The sequence below is a fragment of the Denticeps clupeoides genome, chromosome 3 (assembly GCF_900700375.1).
Source record: "Denticeps clupeoides chromosome 3, fDenClu1.1, whole genome shotgun sequence".
In the NCBI taxonomy this organism is placed as follows: Eukaryota; Metazoa; Chordata; class Actinopteri; order Clupeiformes; family Denticipitidae; genus Denticeps; species Denticeps clupeoides.
The window spans coordinates 15303839-15324256 of record NC_041709.1 but is presented as its reverse complement, the minus strand read 5'-3'; the positions used below and the strand labels follow the sequence as shown (position 1 = coordinate 15324256).

General features: G+C 41.4%; 1 protein-coding gene across 2 annotated transcripts; it reads right to left on the bottom strand.

The window, feature by feature from the left end:
- Positions 1-49: 49 nt before the first annotated feature.
- On the bottom strand, positions 50-19934 carry homer1 (homer scaffold protein 1). Of its 2 annotated transcripts, XM_028973876.1 has the most exons (10): positions 19290-19458; positions 19011-19127; positions 8882-9038; positions 6353-6484; positions 6045-6137; positions 4305-4441; positions 3293-3449; positions 2567-2677; positions 2389-2469; positions 50-1927 (listed from the first exon to the last, which is right to left on the bottom strand). In XM_028973876.1, the coding sequence occupies exons 1-10, from the start codon at positions 19304-19306 to the stop codon at positions 1739-1741; spliced, it is 1191 nt and encodes a 396-aa protein (XP_028829709.1). In that variant the 5' UTR covers positions 19307-19458; the 3' UTR covers positions 50-1738. The 2 variants fall into 2 exon arrangements, with proteins under 2 accessions (XP_028829709.1, XP_028829710.1); XM_028973877.1 differs by lacking the exons at positions 50-1927; positions 2389-2469; positions 2567-2677; positions 3293-3449 and adding an exon at positions 19541-19934 and having other exon boundaries at positions 4301-4441.
- Positions 19935-20418: the final 484 nt, after the last annotated feature.

Sequence of the window (20418 nt, the reverse complement as noted above, 5' to 3'; positions counted from 1 at the left end):
GGCCATGTGACATAAAATATCCACACAAAGGAAAAGCACACTTCACATATACTTTTTAAAATGACAGTTTTACTAAAAACTCAGAATTACCATTGTGTTTTAAGCATTGTGGTGTAATCAACATTTAAAATTATTACTCAAACATAACATTTCAAAGTGTTATGTAACGGCTCATAATTGAAACGTTATGACAAAACCAAACCAAGTACCTGTTCGGGTCTCCCAAATGTATCAATGAGAACCAACTACAAGCCCTTAAAGAGTGTTCTTCTGGTATATATATATATATATATATAGTCATTTTTTGGCAATAGTAAATCCCACAAAAGTACTTTAGTGAGCTACCATTGATGCATTTTTGTACCAAAGGCAACTTAAGCAAAAGTCTGTACAGGAAAACATTTGGCAAAGGAAAAAAGTCTTTCCTCAAGTGTCACCTGCCTGGTGCAAGGGTCTGTTATTTTCACGCATCCCTTTAATATAGTTCAAAAATATTGCCAGTACACCCCCCAAAAAATAAAGGCAAAACAAAAAATTATGATTAAAAAATCGGAAGAAAGCAACTATAACACACACAAACCAGGCAATAAAAAAACTATCGGAAAACCTTTAAGGAAAAATGCTATACATCTTTAAATAATTAATATGACAATTATAATAGAGCTGCTAACCATAAATAACCAGAAAACAATCATTGCACCTCAGAAAGTACAAAACAAAACAAACAAAAGTGAAATTTTGTTGAAATCACCTCGTACATGTCTCATACAACTTCCATTTTCACAAGTGCACTATAAATTTTAAATATTCATACATACATACATATATGTATATATATGTATATATATTAATAGGTGTAGAAGGTCATAGTTTCACATAATGGTGACTGAAACGGTGGCCACCACAGTGTCTGTGATTACTTGTCTCATTGGTTGTTGTCTCGGAAGGGTCAGAGAAAACGGAAGTAGAATACCTGATAATGAGACAATTTTTTTTCGTTCCTCTCATTACTTCCTCTTGTATTGCTCAGATAGTGGAAGGCCGTTGCCATCGGTGTCTATATGCCCCTTCCGGCATTATGCATGTGGGGTGTTGTCACTCGGCCATTTGGCATCAGAATGTATTTAGGCCAGCATTGTACCGGAAGTGCATTAATGGCCCAGACGGGGGAGGTGGAATCCTCCACCTGTTATCTTCACCTTCAGAGGGTGACCTGATGACCATGGGATGTGGGATCTGAGCCTTGGCTTCACTGCCACCACAGTCCCTTTGTCATCAGTGATTCAATAGTGTTTATCACAATAATCACCCAAAAAAGTGAAAAAAAAAAAAAAAAACCTGAATAAGCAGGGCACAACAACAGTATCCCAGCAGAGACTGGTTCACCTGCAAAAGGTACACTGCGTACCACAAGAACCTTTCAAAATGGAAGAAGACATAGCATCCCAAAAGTGTGTAAAGTGAACATCCTTCGATGTGGAATGTGACCCAGATCTGGGGTGAAGAAGGCGAAAAAAGAAGAAGCATTTGAGAAAAAGAAGAATGCGTCTGAGCAGACAACCCTTTTTGCGTAGATGTGTTATAAAAAGGGGTGGGGTGAGGTAAGGCCAGTTCTCCCCTGGACCTTGTGGTTGTGTGCGTGTGTGTGTGAGTTTGTGTGCGTGAACGCCTGTGATAATATACAGGCCAGTGGGTGTGTTTGCGTGCGAAGACGTGCCCCTATAGGGAACGCTGTCCTCTAGCTTCCCTCGATGAGTTTGGCCAGGCTGTCGCGCAGCTCTGTCAGCTCAAAGATCTTCCCATCCAGGAGCTCCAGCAGTGAGCGCAGACTCTTACGGAACGCCTCCTGCTCCACCTGGCTGCTTTCCATCCGCTGCTCCAGCTCCACCAGCTGGGTCTCCAGCTCCTGGTTCTTCGTCTCCGTCTCCTGAATGCGACAATGAAGCGTCAACACAAAATGTATGATTAAGAAACTAGTATGGGGCGGTCCAAAAAACCAAATACTCTACTCCACTAAAACTCAAATTCTTATCCTTCAATGTAGACAGTAATAACTTTCATATGGACATTTATATAAAAATAATTTCCATAATGTAATAAACTACGCTTTAAATTTCTTCTTTGCATGTGTCACTGGTGCACTGTAAGGTCACATGGTTGTCCACAGCATGATCAATAAACAGTTGTTTAATTGGTGGTCACTGACGATCAGAATTTATACAGGATTTTTTCATTTATTCTATGTATGGTAAAATCACAAGAAATGCCTATAGAGAAATGACTTATATGCATCATAACAGCATCCGAATACTGAAATTAAATCTCAATGCCTATGAAGGACACTAGAGGTCAGTGTCATCCCATGATCGTAAATTCATATTTTTTCACCTGAAGTTTCTGTGTGATGGATTCCTGCTGAGACTGTAGCTGATTGGCGTTTTCTACTTCCTCCTTCAGCCTCTCCAGTTCCTGTTAAAGGAAACCCCAGGAAAACTCTTTAAGTGTCTCAAAGAGTAAATATTTAGGTGGGAGGATGAACAATGACAAGGATTATAACATGCCTGACCTCTTCCTTTGCTCTGAGTGTCGCCTCTAGCTCCTCTATAGTCTGGTTGAGCTCAGTTTTCTGAGTCTTGATGCCAGCGCTCTGACTGCTCACACATTCCAGCTCTGTCACCTGTGAGAACAGAATAAATAAAATGACGCACCATGCTGTGCCCCTATAGCGTTTCTGTAGAATTGTACAGAATCAACTTCAGTCCTTGTGATAACCAGACACCTGGCACAAAAGCAAAGAAGCGAGCGGTTTGACACAAGCATCTATGCTAGTTTACATGTTTTAGCATTGATTACAGTGATGGTGCTGTCAGGGAAGCCATTTTTGGTCCTAGGAGTATAAGACAGCAGTTTTACCTATCTTACATCAACTTCAACTCAGGTTTTTATAACTGATAACTGTTCTGTTATCAAATCCAATCTGTCACCTAGCAACCAACAAAAAAAAAACAGGAGATGAAAAAGAGTGGCCATAACCAGGAGGGGTTTGTTTCAGCCTCCCCACGCTAGTTCACAGAGGCTCAGCTAACTGCCAGATCCTGAGCAATGAGCCTGAGGATGAGCCTGAGGAGTTGTTGGTTTCCCTCAGAAGCATTTCAATGTTTCAGTTAAGTGGCTATTTGAACTAAATATGTACTTCAATATGCAGGCGCTACTGTACTTTAATGGTCACCATTGCCACTTGTGAAAACCTTGAGAGCCACTCTTATGTTATAGGAGTGTTATGTTATCTTACCCTTTTGTGTAGCCTTTCAGCCTCCTCCTGATAGGCTGCTAGCTGTTGCTTCCACTGTTTGACATTGGCCGTGGATTCGAGCAGCGCGGCAGTGAGCTTAGCGTTGTTGCCCTTCAGTGCCGCCAGCTCTGCCTCCCAGTGCTTAGTTATAGTCGAACTGCAAGAATAACAGACAGCACCATAAAGCTTCAGAAACCTGATGTTGACAACATGATTCATAAAGGCTAGATATACATAATTTAATAATCACTGTGCATAATGTAAAAAGTAACAATATCAGAATATAATATGAATATATTATATTAATTTTTTTAACCACATATCAATTAATACATCAGTCAGGTTTTGTCAAAACTGATAATTTAACTTAAATACAACACAAATTAACAGCAGAGTAGACGTCCCAAATCTCGCCACCTCTAAAAAGGTGAGGAGTGCATCCTCAGGATGAGAGGTACAGAGGTGATGCTCCTCAATACCAGGCTTGATGCAAAAATTATCTGTAGAAAATGGTCTTGTGCATACAAGGTAATGTGATGAACTAGGGGTTTTGCAAGTCAATGTAAAAAAGATGACGAACTGTTATAAACAGGCTAATAGTATAAAATACAAAACAAAAACACTAAAGCCTATGTACATCATGCAATAAAATGTGATTCAATGGAAGACATGAGGCCGTGTCTAAATGTTTTTTCACAAAAGATGAATTAAGTGCATTCATATTCATATTTAATAGAGGCCACGCACAAACCATTTTAATGTAATGCTTTAGTGTTGTCCAGGGCCTCTGGGATCAGGTTAATAATGAATGGATGAATCGACATATGCAGCACAGTGCGGCTGCTCCTCTCTTCTCTGGTGGCAAAAGAGAGAATCTGACCACTGAACAATGCAGCCCTGCTTTCCTGCTCTAACATTTATTATTAATATGTCCAAATGTGTGCCAAAGGTACTTATAAAGACCGCCATTGGCTTTTTTTGTTACACGGTCACAACGTATATCGGTGTTTACCTGTGTGGGAAGGGTACTGCATTGGTCTCTGCGCGCGGCTCTGAGTTCTGGGTGGCATCAGGAGTGACCCTCTCGTCATCAGTGCCATTAATGCTCTCTGGAGTCAGAGGAGACTGGAGATCGCCCATTGCTGATTCCTTTAAGGAAAAAATAGGGATGGGGGTACAATTTTTAAACAATTTTCAAAATAAAATGACTAGACTTTTGTTTATCATTTTAATACCATTCTTAAGTTGTTATAAATAGTATTGTAGTGCAATGTATTTCTTAATTGTAGAGCTATATAATTACTTGTATCCACTGATGCTTTAGATTTAGAAGAAGGGTGATTATATTTTGGGTGCCCACAGTCCCCTGTCGTGCTTTAACCCCATGACAAATTATGTTTGCATCATGTTGTGTGCCACTGCCTCATCTTTCACTCAACATGACATTACAAGTGAGCAGAAGAACAACTGATCAGCAAAAAGCCATGGTTTTAAAAATCATTTGTTTTATTCATTTTAAGCAAGATTACATTTTTATTTGTATTATTTTCAGGTTGCAGAATTTCAGAATCCAAAAAAATGTAAAGAGTATGAAGAAAATGTCTGGGCACTCCCCTCAAGTAGCAACCAAGATTCTTTCAGTTTTTACTTTTAATTCTGCAAGATTCTCAGGCTTTCAATATATAATAATAGAAAAATTACTCTATTCCTTATGATAATTCAGAGTCTGTAACATATGAAACTGGAGCCACAATATTAATACAACCAACAGTGAACTGAATGAAATGAAGAGAAGCAATGATTCACATATAATGGTATATATTAGCCGTCAGATTAATGCTGTAAATTAAGAGCCAAGTGGCAAATTGTGGGATTTTTCCAGTCTGCAGTAGTTACTGATCAGTGTTTCAACAAAAGACAACTGGTGTCCACAAAGCGATATGGAATCAGACCCTTCTCCTGACACCAATAATCCATTTCCCCTTGTTATTGCGGTAGAGGTGAAAAATACAGGTTCAACCTCACTGGTGGACATGCATTGGATTGAATTATTTTATCTTGTATGTGTGATGCCTAGGTGCCTAGGGCACTGAATCAGGCATGAATACATTACAGGCCAAAAGTTTGGACACACCTTCTCATTCAATGTGTTTTCTTTATTTTCATGACCATTTACATTGGTAGATTCTCACTGAAGATCATCGAGAGAATGGCAAGAGTGTGCAAAGCAGTAATCAGAGCAAAGGGCGGCTATTTTGAAGAAACTAGAATATAAAACATGTTTTCAGTTATTTCACCTTTTTTGTCAAGTACATAACTCCACATGTGTTCATTCATAGTTTTGATGCCTTCAGTGAGAATCTACCAATGTAAATGGTCATGAAAATAAAGAAAACACATTGAATGAGAAGGTGCGTCCAAACTTTTGGCCTCTACTGTAGGTTCTAATCACCCACAGCTGCCAGTAGTTTGGAGTGAGTTATTAGAACCACATATATCAGACTGTGGGCAGCATAGGGTGCATTGTTTGTGTGTAGTTGCAATGTACACCCGGTATGCTGTTTGTTTTTGAATTCTGTTTTCAGGCCTGTTTTCTTTCTAAAATATCACGTTTACTTTTACACCCACTTGGCATTACAGTATGTTGATAGATGAGCAACAAAAATGGGCTGCTGTCCATTTATTGACTGACTGACTGATTCATGTGAGTTCATGGAAGAGGGGAAGTTTGATGGGGTTCACAAAGAATTACCTGTGAGGGCGTGCTGGTCAGCTCCATCTTCTCTTGAGACTTCTCCTTGGCCAGTCGAGCAGCCTCCTTGAACTCTGCAAACTTCTCTGCAAACTGGTGGGAAACGAAGACATCCAGGGTAGTTTCAATCAGGAGAAACAGACCTTAACACATTCCCACACTCTGGCTTTCTGTCAGAGTCAAAATTCTAGTGAGTCAAAAAAAAAATTACCTCAATTTTACAATCACGGTGAAAGGTTATCATGGTTCTCCCATGAAGGCGAGTGGACCTCTGCTCTATGTAGCATATATGCTTTGTAAGGCCCTACCTTGACCAGATGGTTCTCTGAGGAAAAGCCCAGGCCATAGACGGTGTTGGCACGGCTGTCAGCCCATTGGCCAAACTTCTGCGAGGTTTTGGTGAAGGTCATGTTGGGAGTGATGGTACTGTTTATGATGGCCTACAAACAGGGAAAAAATGATGTTACAACCACATGCCTAAGGACATACTATGAGTTATTTTTTTGTCTTCTTTTCTTAAATGTGGAGGTAGAAATTCAGTTTCTGCTTCCCAATTGTAAATAAAAATGCCTTTGCCAAACCATAGTTTAAAGATTGCCAGATAAAGCTGGGACAGTAGCCAGCAGCATAGACTGTAATAGTGGCTAGAGTCACAATGTGTGTGCCTGTGTGTGTGTTTGGGATGTATGCTTGTGCTTATGCTCCTATTGACTGGCAGGACAAAATTGACAACAGGAAGCAGTCGATGCAGCCCAGAGCCTTTTTGTGTGGCTGACAACAGCAACTGGCCAATTACACAACAATCCCATATGAGGACCAGCATGTGCGCCCTCACACACAGAGTGAGTGCTGAAAAAGAAACATATTATGTTACTTTCACTGGATTTGACATCTAAAATGAAAGGATGCATCACATTTCATGTTAAAATTAAGCAAGGAATGTATATCTGTGTACACTGTATTTGCATGTGTGTGGCATGGACTGTTGTGTATTAGCCTATGTAAGTGTGTTTGTGAGCTGAGTAGGTGAGTTGGATGTGCCTGCGCTGGTTTGTAATGAGACCTAAGTCCATGTGATGTGAACGGCTGATGACGGAACAGGAGCCTTTTTTGGGCAATAGGCAGTCTGGGCCGCTATGGAATAACCAATGAGCTGACAGCATAGCGGCTGAATTCCCAGGGTGGGGGTTGGGGGGAGATGGTGGTAGCCTGCAGCCCACACTGATCATGTTGCTGAGGCTGATGGGCCGCTGCAAAACACAGTACTATACTGCCTTTACACCCACACATACACACAGTGTATATGCACACTTCTCTTTTTTGTTTATCACACACTGCACCAGATAAATGGGGTGCCTGGCCACGCCAGACGAACTTTTCAACTCCTGTGCTAACCCATGCCTTGTCAACACTGATTACCTGTGTATATACCTTACCTTCTGTATATAGGCAGGATGAGTCTTGTGTTGGCTGTTGCCTTTTGTATTCCCGTCTCAATGATTTGTGTTAATTAAGTGTAAAGTTGTAAAGTGTTTTGTGTTCGTTTGCTTGCTTGTATGTGTATTCTGTTTTGGCCCTCTATTCCCTTTATTTCGTTCTTCATATATAAAATAAAACAAGATTGTCATGCAACTGTGCCTCCTTCTACACATCAAAATAGGCATCGCTCTCATTCCTATGGGTTAGGTTCACCCACACGTCCAAAACCAAGGTCACCACAAGTGCCAGTGAGGGCAGCAAATAAGCGATGGCTGTTATGCAACCATGCTCCAAAATATCTCTTCGTGTTGAACTTCGGCATCGCACAAAAATAAACCGGCCCGTTATGACAGACTGTGCCACCCCCACAGCACACCACTGTTCTTCCTAAACTGCAGAGCGCTCCAGCTACAACAACACACACCGTCCAGCTTAATCAACTACGTTAATATACCAAGTATACTCACAATCGTACGATGAAGGCTGAGGGCTGTATTTTACTAAAAGCTGGAGAAAAGGAGTACACGTCTGGTGATTAGCTTGCACTGATTGAAAAATGGAGCAAAAGAGGAAACGATCTTCTGCCATACAATGTGTAGTCTTATTCACTGTGCAAAATGTGAAACGAGACCCTAGCACAGATGACATTTTCCTTCATGTCACATCCATTACTAATTTGAAAAACCCTTATTTTATACTAAATAGACAAATAAAATATGACTGGTTTGTGGTGAAACGGAACTGTGAACATGCCCATGTGCAATAATATTTTAATAATTTGGCCCATATTTTACTGGTGCAATATAAGACATGTTCACTAATGTTGCGGCATGAATTTCCTTTGGATTTACAGAAATAAACAGAAGAAAATAAGAAAATACTGTTAGCCAGTTATCTGTCTCTTGCAAAAGAGGAACTAACTACCCACCCAGGACTTTTTGTTGTTTTTGTGTGATTATTTATGGCACCCAGACATTTTAAATACATGGCAAAATGGAGCAATACAAACATGCTGCAAATATACATAATGGACGAATATGCTTATACTTATTTGTTTCCTCTGCAGTAATCACACAAGCATTGCGTATATTACAATAGCAAAATAATACAAACACACTTGTGAAGAAGGGGAGGAGCCTGTGTCAATATGTCATATGCAAATGAACAGCACGTGGTCCTTTTTTTTTTCTCCTTCTCCCCTTCAAAACACAATCTTTGAGTTAGACATCACATGGCCATGAGATATATTATCAGTCCTTTAATTCAAGCGTCCAGTTGGGGCAGTATTGTTCAAGACTAGTATTCACGATAGAGTTCAAAATCACATAAACTGACAGGTGGTAAAGGATCCAACTGACCTTTGAGCCGTCTAGACTGATGATGCGGTATACATTGCGCGTGCTGTCATAGAAGTAGGACACGGTGACAGCATGTTTGCTGGTGGGAACCCAGTTCTTCTTGGTGTTTGGGTCGATCTGGAAAACATGGGCACGGGTGCTGAAAATCGGCTGCTCTCTGAAAGGGAGACAGACAAGAGAAAAAATTGTTCAACCCTTCTAGCCAGAGCTGGAAACTGGCTAAAAAGAGACTCAGAAACATGAATAAATGGAGGAATAATGATATAACAAACAATCTAACAAACTAAGGTACAGGGTCAGCAGTACCTTCTACGATGTTGGAAGAGTGATGCTAATGGTCTTTCATAACAGTGTTGCAAAAAGGACATACATTGTTGAAAATGGTCTGAATCTGAAGCTTGCTGTGGCTTTATTCTGTTGCACATGAATGTAAGCACTCAGACATATGTAAATCAGATCATATTTCTCATTTCCTATAATAACAGTGGCTGCTTCCAAGTTCATGAAGAAAAACAGCAGGGTAAAGACACTCCAGTACAGGGAGATTTGTCTGTTAAGACGACACCATGTTATCTGTAATCTGAGAATTAGGGAACTCTCCAAAAAGAGCTGTTCACATATTATCATATACATTACTGCAAAAGAAGAAATCAATATGCATCAATTCCACAAATAAGAAACCACAGACCCTTGGGTCATTCCTACAGACTTTCTATTCACCCCTAAGTCATTTGTTCATGCGGACTGAAGTGAGGGAATGCTCTGGAGAAATCATGTCCTTTCGCTGTGCTTTGCTGACTGAGTTGCTTGAGTTATTTTAGGAGAGCAGATAAAGACCCCACTTATTCCCCCACCCACACCCCTCACTGCTTGAACCCAATATTAGGAGGGCAAGATGTGGGAATCTCCTCTGTGTGCACATGCTTTTATCATTAAAACACTTGCTTTTATCATTAGAATTATATGCATTTGTGCATGTATGTGTGTGTGTGAGTGTGTGTGTGTATATATATATATATATATATATATACACACACACACACACACACACACACACACACACACACACACACACACATACATACACATATAAGTGTATATAAGTGTGTTTGCCAAGCACCATCTAAAAAAAGCTATAACATTTCAAAGACAGACGGATCAATATCAGCTCAATAGGCGCATGCAGTGGAATCTGATCAGCAGTGTGACTACAGTGAACAACTCATGAAATTTCACACAATCGATGGGGACACTGGGAGAATATAATATCTGTAACACAGTATGAAAATAAACAAGAACTCAGCTCAGTCCCCATGAGAATTATGCATACTGACCAGAATGAAAGTGGCTTTGCATTTTGGGTCTTAATCTCTTATTCAACTTGTTTTGCACAGTCTTGAACAGATCTGTATTTAACACATATTTATTTTGTATGTGTATTATGTGTATTTTTATTCTTTAGTTGTTGTGCTTTTATCTTTTTTTATATTCTCAATTATGACACTGAGGGGTGGGGGGCAGGACCACAATCTTGTTGTACTATTGCACAAGTATGATTGTGCAATGACAATAAAGTCTTTTGACTATAAACATTTACATTCCAGCACATTAAAAAGCAGCTAGCATGTTGTGAATGGTCTCAATGCACTGGTGTTAACTGCACTGATCCTAACATAAGTCATATTATGGAACATCTTGTTGTGAACAGCGCAGCTCATATTTTTTCCACCAATATTCCGAAAATTCATGGTCATACCACTTGACCAACAGCAGGTGGAGCACATACACAAGCACATTGGGAAACGCACAGGTTTGGAAGTTCAAGGTCAAAAAATCTGCAGGGTCAGCATGTTTACTCTCCTTGTTTGAACAAGTATTGTTCAGTTTCATGGGTGCAGTATTGGCATTTCCCTGTCTTGTTAGCTTAATAAGGATCAAGCTGAAACATGATCCCATAGCCCCGCCTTTACTGAGCCTCCCACAGAGAAGATACTCAATAGGCATCTCCTGTTCTGTAAAATGCTCAGCCATATATTCTTTGTTGAAAAATATCTGATCGGAATTTGATCAATTAAATGAAATACTGAAGACTTGTATGTATGACTCCATTTGCAAGAGCGGAAAAGAGAGAACTGCAGATAAGTGTCTAAACTTCCACCTCTGTGCTCTCCGTGTGGGTGGACATGATGAGATAACACAGGAATGCTGCATTTAGAGAAGGGAAAAAAAGCATAGGCGTAGGGCAAATATGCAAATGTTCGCCTTCGTTTAAAGCTACAGAACAGTGCTACCAGTGATGTATAACTTCTGTTACATTAAAATGTAACAGAAGGTGTAAACATGACAAATTAATGCTTTACACTTAATTAACAGTAATAAAAAGCGCCATACAAAATTGGACAAATGGAAAGCAGAACCAGCTGAATTTTGCACTGGTCGTCACTGAAATGGCACCTAAGTAACTGCTGCTTATGCAAACCAATTCATTTTCAGGTAACAATCCATCAACACTCCTGACTTTGACCTTTGACCCCCCACAACAGAATCAGTGCACCAAATCAGTTTAACTGAACATATGTATGTCAAACTGTATTTTATGCATTTATTTTATAAACAGGAGAGACATAAAAGTTCATATTTCTTCAATCATGGGTAGAATTTTTAATCCATTCTGAAAATCCAATGGAATCTATGCTGACTACTTCTGATTAATCAAGTTTTTTAAAACTTACATGCAACACCCCTTCCGCTGCACTCAGTTTCCATTTAGAAATTTGGGCTTTAAAGACCGGCTATAAGGGACTTATACCCTGAAACGTACCTCTCAAGCAAAAACCAACCTCCTCATATGGTACCTCATGGACAAGAAACCAGACAGGAACGGTACACACTGCATAAAATGGGTTTATTCTTCAGGGTATGGGCATTTAAAAAAAGCCCACAACGCCCAAAATGTAAGTGCAGATGCAGGCGTAGGCAGCATACAATTAAGGGCTTGCAGCAAAGTGTTGAGAAGCCTCGGCTGAAAACAGCAGGACAGACATAAGCGCCTGTCACATGGCTCCAGACAGGGCTGAATTAAACTAATGTTGTGGTAGTACCCTGTAACTGAGGACGGCAAGCACTGGATAGTGAGGTCAGAGTTTCAATGCCAGTGACAGCATCCGTCAACCACATTGACTTCTACAAGGACAGTAACCCTTTTTTTTTTTAGTCCCGTTCACCACACCCAGGATCGTTAAAAAGAATTTTAAAAACCCCACAGGGATACACAATGCCGCCCGATGGACAGTTTCCTAGCAATAAAAACTGATGTCATGCTAGGTTGAGATTTTATGGCTTTTTGAGATCTGCCTGAATGTAATGAGGACAAATTGAGCATGCAGAGCCTCTCTGGCCTGGCCTGCCTGCAGTTATCAGTGGAGCAGAAGGAGCTGTTTCTTCACCTCACCTCATCCTCACCTCTCTCTTCCTGGCATTGCACATATCTGTAATAAAAAAAAAACACTTCTTCCTTTTTTCATTAAAAAAGAATTAAAAGGCAGGTCCTCTTGATGAGCCTGGTCTATGTGCCCTTGTGGTAACAGTGTGTGGCCTCAGGAAAAATAAAGCACAATGAAGGGATGGAGGATGGTGAAAAAGCCTGAATTCTCTTCCTCTTCTCAGTTTTCACTGTAGAACACAGCATTTCCACTTAGGACATCTCAAAGATAAATGTCCTTGTCCCTTCCCCAGTTCTCAGCAATAAAATTTTAAACAAATGGCCACTGTTAAACCCTAAAACGGCCTTCATTTCACAAGAGATTTAAGGAAGAGATCTGTGAGGTAGCCAGGGGTTATATAGCAGGGGGAAAAAGTGAGAATTTTAATTGCCCAACTCCGAGCTCATTAATCGCCGGCAAGAGTCTATTCTGGGACAAAGTGATCGTCTGCGTTCAGGGACCTCCCTTGCTAACACAGGGAATAGTCCTCTGCTCCTGTGTGTTAATTAAGTTTGCAGAACGGGGACTCTGCAGCTTTTATTTAAAGGACAGATTCCATTAATCAACCAGGGAGGTGAGCATGCACATGCAAACCCAACCTAACAGAGCAAAACTACAACATGGGCTATTATATACAAATTATGTTCCTAAAGAAGGAGCAAGGCACATGAATGTTAAACCAATTCCACCACATGGGAAGTGCAGTAGCTTTTGGTATCATGTTTTACTATGTAATTTATTGTATTCATTTAATTGTGAATAAAAAAATAATAGCTGAAGGTTGGAAACATAATGCAGGAGCACAATTGTGCATAATATAACACAGTGATTCTCAAAGAGGCACTAAATGGACCCCATTATGCTAAATAAATATTTAAGAACCACTTTAACCATGTAATCAATATTATACATTAAATGGCTGTCAAAATTAATTTATTTCCTGTGTGCATCGGACCTAGGAAATGCACGCAGAACACTTGCCAAAAACAATCCTTACATGAAGCTGGAGATGGACAGTGAAGGAGTTTTTGTGTGTACATGTACATTATTGTCAAATGGAGACGCAGCTACTGTGCTCAAGTAAAAATATTAAAATGCACACAGTGCCACGACACAGAGTTTTCGTGTGCGTCACCTGAATCATCCCTTAGGCACAAGGTTTGCCAGCTGAACTATTGAGAAGACCAAAGTAAGTGGCAGAGTGGCATTTTATATACCTTCAGTCGTCTGCACACCTCCTTCTCACACTTATCTGTTATAGTTTTAAATATGCATTCTACCCAGCTTAAATAATAAGAAATATTCATGTGTATCACAAAATTGATGTGCAATTAATCAATTGACAGCCCTAATACATTATCACATTATTTGAAGCTGTGTTCAATTTAAAAGTTATTAAGTGCCTAATTTATGAGCTCTTGGTCTAACCGAAAAAGCAACAGCCATCTTCATAACTCAGCAAAAAAGACAGCATCCGGTTTAGAGGAGCTTTTTCCTGAAATTCACCACAACTTGGGAAACATGAAGGAACATGGGCCACTAATTGTGCTCTTTGCATATGAAAATACAAAAATGGATGTGGTCAGTATTGATCAGCAGCACAAACACAACTTTTCTTTAACGAAAATGAACAACTGTAGAGATGCTCTCCCATGCACTCTATTACCATCCCTGCAAGAATACACTCCATTTACCACTGTTGCCATTGAAACATTTTTTGGAGAAAACGGATCCTCATGATTAAGCGACATTAACAAGTAGGCAAATTCATCTGCCAATACACAATTCACTCACATTTGGCAAGTGCAAACAGAGAATACAATGAACACGTGCAATTTGTGATCAAGTTTACTCTGAGCTTCCGCTGGCTTATCCATTACAATTGTCTGCAAATGGTGCCGTTGAATTAACCAACATGGCCTGCAAAATTATCAGCAAAGATTAACAATCACTTGATAAACACACAACAATGAGGAATGATTAGGTGGTAGTAGCCTAGTGCGTAACACACTCGCCAATGAATCAGAAGACCCATGTTCAAATCCCACTTACTACCCACTTACTACCCTGAGCAAGACACTTAACCCTAAGTTGCTCCAGGGGGGACTGTCCCTGTAACTACTAATTGTAAGTCACTCTGGATAAGGGCATATGATAAATGCTGTAAATGTAAATTATTTGATAGCTGTATATGCGAAATGTGTTTTTAGAAGGAATGCTGTAAAAGATCAGAGTCATAGTGTGATTAGGGCAAACTAAAAGATACTACGTCTTTCTAAAAAGATTTGTTTTACATTTTTTTAATTTATAAGGAAGATACAAGGTGCCACGCAATGGCACAGCGGTTAGCGTTGTGCCCTTACACCTTCAAGGTTGTGAGTTTGAATTCAAACTCCAGCTTTGTGAGTGTGGAGTTTGCATGGTCTCCGGGGTTTGTAGGGGTCTCCGGTTTCCTCCCACCATCCAAAGGCATGCACACTAGGCAGAACGATGACTGAAATTGTCTGAAAGTGGTTATAGGTGTGAGTGTGCGAGTGAATGGTGTGTGCGCCCATGTCCTGGGTGCGTCCCCACCCTGCACCCAGTATGGGCTCTTGAATTCATGTTGAAAGATGAATTTTTTTTTTTAATTGTCTCATTAGAATCTTTCACGATTTATCTTTTCAATCATAAACAAGAATCTATTGACTGACCATTTACAACAAATTACAATGAAAGCTGTACAGTTTGAAAGTGATGTGATTGTCATTGTGATACACAGCAGCATAGCACACACAGTGAAATGTGTCCTCTGCATTTAACCATAACCCTTGGTGAGCAGTGGGCAGCCATGACAGGCGCCTGGGGAGCAGTGTGTGGGGACGGTGCTTTGCTCAGTGGCACCTCAGTGGCATCTTGGCGGATTGGGATTCGAACCTTCTGATTATGAGGCTGCTTCCTTAACCGCTAGGCCACCACTGCCCAATTTGGTACACAGTGGAAAGTGTTGCGTTAGTAATGTGTAGAGGCAGCTTTGTTAGATATGGGTTGCATCTGTCTTTCATCTCTGCATGACTGTGATGTCCCAACATTCTACTCTAGCAAGTCCCTTAATTCCCCAACGCTGCAGGGGCTGATCATTTCCATGAAATCTCCATGTGTCATGGATGGGTTCTATTGACCAGTAAAGTGATTATTGACGCTGTAGAGGCTTTATGTCTCGTTTGAAAGTCATATTTAATTTCTGTCACATGACATTTGATGCTGTCCATGTGATATATTTAGACCAGTTCAATACCAGCCAATGCTATCAATTGAATACAAAATCTGCAATTAACATAATGATTGCTTCATGATGTTGACTATGCCACAGCTTCACAACTAGAAGCGGTTTTAACACCGATGACAGGCACTGACCTGAGTCCTCACACACTTCCTCTATCAGGCTCATTTGCTTAGGGTTAACACCACTTGGCTGCTGGTGTTCATGTGAATATATGAATCTATGAGCAGATGAGTATATGATACGTATGACTAAGCCAACTCCCTTCGGGCTCTTTAAATCCAGCCAAATGCAGTTGTGCCTTTCTGCTCCTTCAACATAACCGATAAAGCTCGCAAGATAATCACAAAACTCCTCCACAAACTGAGTCATCGGTGCTCGAGCAGGGAACACAGACAACCCTGCGGGGTCCGCGATTAAAGTACAAGAGGACAGGGGTGACTCTAATCCCACTCACAATGCACAGCGCCAGCACTGGTTGTCCAAAGATAAGTGGCCGGTGCCATGTTGTTAAAGAATTTGGCAGCGGACGTGATCCTATCAGCGCCCCTGCTGCTCTCTTTCTGCCCTGGGGACGGTGCCTCTTTGTCTTCCATGTTTGCATAAAAGCGAACAAGTTCGTGTTTGCACAAAGCTCTGCACACTTGTCCTGAGTGATGACTGAGTGTAATTAATTTCCCCCGTTTTAATTGAAAAATGGCTCTATTATTTAGTCCCCTTGGCGCACTGGTGTTGATGCTGAAATTGTTAAGAATTGGTGAGAAATGGGTATCTGTGTAGACTCCACAGTTTCATGGTGGGTGGCTGGGTGGGATACAGGACCTCTCAAATAGAACTTTTGATCAATGTTAGTCTGTATTAAAAAACATTTCTCTGTTTTGCACATCTATGGTGGTATATTGTAAACCGCCAGAAAAATAAAAATAAAAGGACGAAACCCTGCATGCAGAGCACAGCTGGCTATTCACCATAGCAACAGCCATGTGACCGCAGACTGGTCACAAGCTATAGGCGTCCTCCAACCCCCTCTACTTCCCACATGCTCTCTCAGCCAATCAGAGCGCCACATGTCCCAAACAGTAGCCCACTCACGGAGGCAGCGGGGCTTCAGCGAAGCCGCTGTTTCAAAGTACCCACAGCGTGCACCCCACGGGTCACGGACACACGCAGCAGTCACACCTGCACGTGGAGAGACGTTTGTATGCACTTTCATCCCGTGTCCTACGGGCACACGCACACTCTTATTCATTCACGCTGGCTTGTTCTCGCCCTCCCTCTGTAGCTCACGTACAGTGATGGGGAGGTGGTTTCCATAGACTCGGTGCTCTTCCCTTGTTCAGCGCTGGGTTAAGTATTGACACTCGGCCCACTGCTGCCACCCTTACACAACTCTGCAGCCTGTGCTGAGACACCCCACACCATTACACACCCGGGGTGAGGACAGTCAGGCCCATCTGCTGTCGACGCCGTCCCCTCCTACTGCCTACTGTTCTCCACCGAACATTTCTTCGCCTCTTGATTTGGCCTTTCAGTCATTTAATGATTTCATATTTACTGTGTTAATTCAAGCTGATAAGAAAAAGCAAGTGTTTTTCTAACATTGTTTTTCTAATTGCTGAGTGTGCTCAGCTAGCTTCAGCTTTGCGTGACTATCAGCACTATTTGCAAATGGCATTTTAAAGCACTGTGTACTCGGCATTAGGAGACTGCATTTTAGGCAAATGTATTCAAATATAATAGTAGGATGTTTTAGAGGCTATAGTGCTACTGTCTTTCCACATGGATTTGCATGGATTTGCTCTCTTCTGCTCAGATTATTAATAACAATGTACAAGGTCTGGCTGCTGAACTATTACATTAAACTCACACATAAAATGTTATTACATCATCCTGCCAGCACAAGGATTTCCGTTTTTTTCAGATTTCAGTGGTGCAAGTTATCCTGCTACACTCAGAAGCTCAAAGAGCAAACCATCAGCTTAGTTAAGAGCATAAAGCTCTATAAATTAGTATCTGGCCTCATATACACTTTAAGAAATGTGTAATTACAGAAATTTCATCATATTAAAATTTTAATAAAATAGTTTTGGTAGTAATTTGGTAGTAAATTTGGTAGTAAATGACCAAATAAGGCTACTGTTTTGTGACCATTACACTATATTCAACCCCTCATAAGTTACACAAAAAAAAAATGCTAGAATGCAAAGGAACGTGACATTCCGTGCTATTTAACTGACCTCAACAAGTCTCTTAAGAGGAAACCTGCAAGCTTAACATCATTTGCAGCGATATCATGCACACATGGCCATTTTAGCTGAACTGCTACTTTACATTCACACCATTATGCAAAAGGTAACGCTCAGTGCTCTTAGGCAAAGGATGCAGACAGTTGTAAAGGGCTATTGTTCCGATAACAGATTTGAAAGGTTTCCTGCATAACCAGGATGTTTTATGTTTTGTGAATGATATAATAACTGCCATATGGGTTTGGCTTTACCTAATTACTTTTAATATGTTTTCCATGCTACATATTATGAATATTCGTATTAAGGACTTGGGCAGATCTCAAAGAGCTGTAATTTCATAATATGCTACAAACCACAAAGAATAAGCAATATTATGATATTGCATAATAATAATGATATTGAATACATTGGATTCATTTAGGTAATAGTCTAGAGAGACGTACATGTATTAATTGTTAAAAGGAGCAACACAGTAAAGTATGTTGTCCAGACGGGGTTCACACTTTCTGGTTAACAGAGCAATTGTTACTTACGGGAACTGTCCGAACGGGCCATACACAAGGACACAGAGTACATGCAGCAGTTCTGTCATCGCACTTGACAACCTATTTAAAAAAATGTAATGAACTGGATTTTGACATTGTCTGTTTATGCGGTGCATGACCTCTGACCCTGACACCTGTGTTCTATTACACATATAACGTTTACAGAACTTACTGTTTTAGGTGATATTTCAGCAGGTAGCATTAACAAGATGCAAAGGGGAATAAATGGAAACCTCTTCTTAGTAAATAAATAAACAAACAAATAAAAAAACAAATGGATAGATAAATTATTAATTTATATTGGACGGGGAGCCCTGAAAAATGGGGTACACCTTTTTGCATGTAAACGAACGGCAGAGCTCCCACTTAAACGGCCAGCTGGCACCCGAGTAAAAGCCCCCCGTCCTCGGTTCAAACTACCGCGGCTCCGCTCGTTTGACAGCTAGCTTAGCATCGCGCTAGCCCGCCTCAGGGAAGGCGCACCGCAAGCCCGCGGACGGTGGTCGTCTGCGGCTGTAAACGGCCGCCCTGCCCGAACCGGGCCGGACCTCGGTTGACATGAAGACCGTGACGCTGCGTGTCGTGGCTACGTACCCCATTTCGCTCCGCTGGCTGCCCGCGCTGGCTCCGTGGGGTGAGTGTGGGGTGCAGCGTTTACCCTCTTCGCGCGTCGGCGTTCGGGGACCGGGGACGGCTTCACAGATGCTGCTCCTCTCGGCCCGACGAAAAAAAAAAAACGATAATAATAATAATAATAATAATAATAGTAATACAGGCGACGCTTCAAATCTCCTCCTCGACGCCGAGCCGCACGGGGAGTGTTTACGCTGGCATCACCGAGCAGGCGGTCTTCTCGCGTCTCGCCCGGGTTACCTGCTTACGGTGCACATGGCGCGTGTAAAATTCCTGCAGATGGCACGGAGCGGGCGGTGGGGGCGACGGATAACGTGGAGAGGGTCGCTGAGAAACACCCGGCGCGCTCGGTTAGGGGGGTGTTTGCGTGCCCCCTTCACCGCTGCCTGGTTTTTACTTTCTCTCCCCCCTTAAAAAAAAAAAAAAAAAAAGAAAAGCTGACAGCACCGCCTCGGCGCGTAATAATCCTCAGGCGAGGGGGAAAAAAGCACCTCACACCGACACAATGTCCCGTTTCCACGGCGCTGCGCTCGGCCGCCGTCGCTCCCGCTTCCCTGGCATCATGCGCCGTAGTGCAATTTATGGAGAAAAATAATCTTTAATTTAAAAGAGAAAAAAAAGTCAGATGATTTGATGGTCGCCGCTTTGCTTCATTTCAGTCCCGTTCTCGGCCCCCTCAGTGGTGCATTTTCGATACTCCATGTGCAGCAGAACGCATCCTCTTTACTGCCGACAAAATAGGCTAGTCCGAGAAAAGAAAAAAAGTCAACCAATGTCGAAATCTTCCTAAGACTGTGGCATCCGTTCACCGAACCATATTACCTACAGATTGCGGTCCGAGCGTCGAGTCTCCATCCATTCATCACCGCTGTCCCCCATCCACCTCCTCGCCGCCGCCTGCATTGATTTGGTCGACGTCATCACGCCACCGTCCGCACCAGCGTCACTCAAAAAGCTACGAAGTCTGACGTAATGGGCAATAAAAAGTCTTTCGTCACTTCCGGTCGGTATGGCGCTTGACAGCTGGTCGTTGTGCAGTTCTGTAAGGGTGCAAAGCGTACAATACACAATGTCAGTGATGATGAATATTAAAATGATGATATTTATTCATGCTTTTTAAATATGGGACATATTAAAATGTTTAATTGGGTTAAATAAACAAAAACACCACGCAATTTCTATTATGATTAGACTCTTTACAGGTATCTTCTGACATAAATGATGTACAGTAGGTGAATACAATATAAATCAACACAACGCGAATAGTTCATGCAAATTCAATTAGTAGTTAATAAATTAAGTTAGTGATGGTAAATTAGCAATGGGTGGACCCTCTGTGTCAAATCTGGGATCTTCAGTTTGCATCAAG

What these genes read in the sequence shown, in the direction of transcription:
- homer1 (XM_028973876.1), bottom strand. An exon ending in TGACCAGCACGCCCTCACAG is followed by an intron (nt 4,442 to 6,044) that starts GTAATTCTTTGT and finishes TTTTCCTTAAAG; the next exon opens with GAATCAGCAATGGGCGATCT. An exon ending in CTGAAAGGCTACACAAAAGG is followed by an intron (nt 2,678 to 3,292) that starts GTAAGATAACAT and finishes CTGTTCTCACAG; the next exon opens with GTGACAGAGCTGGAATGTGT.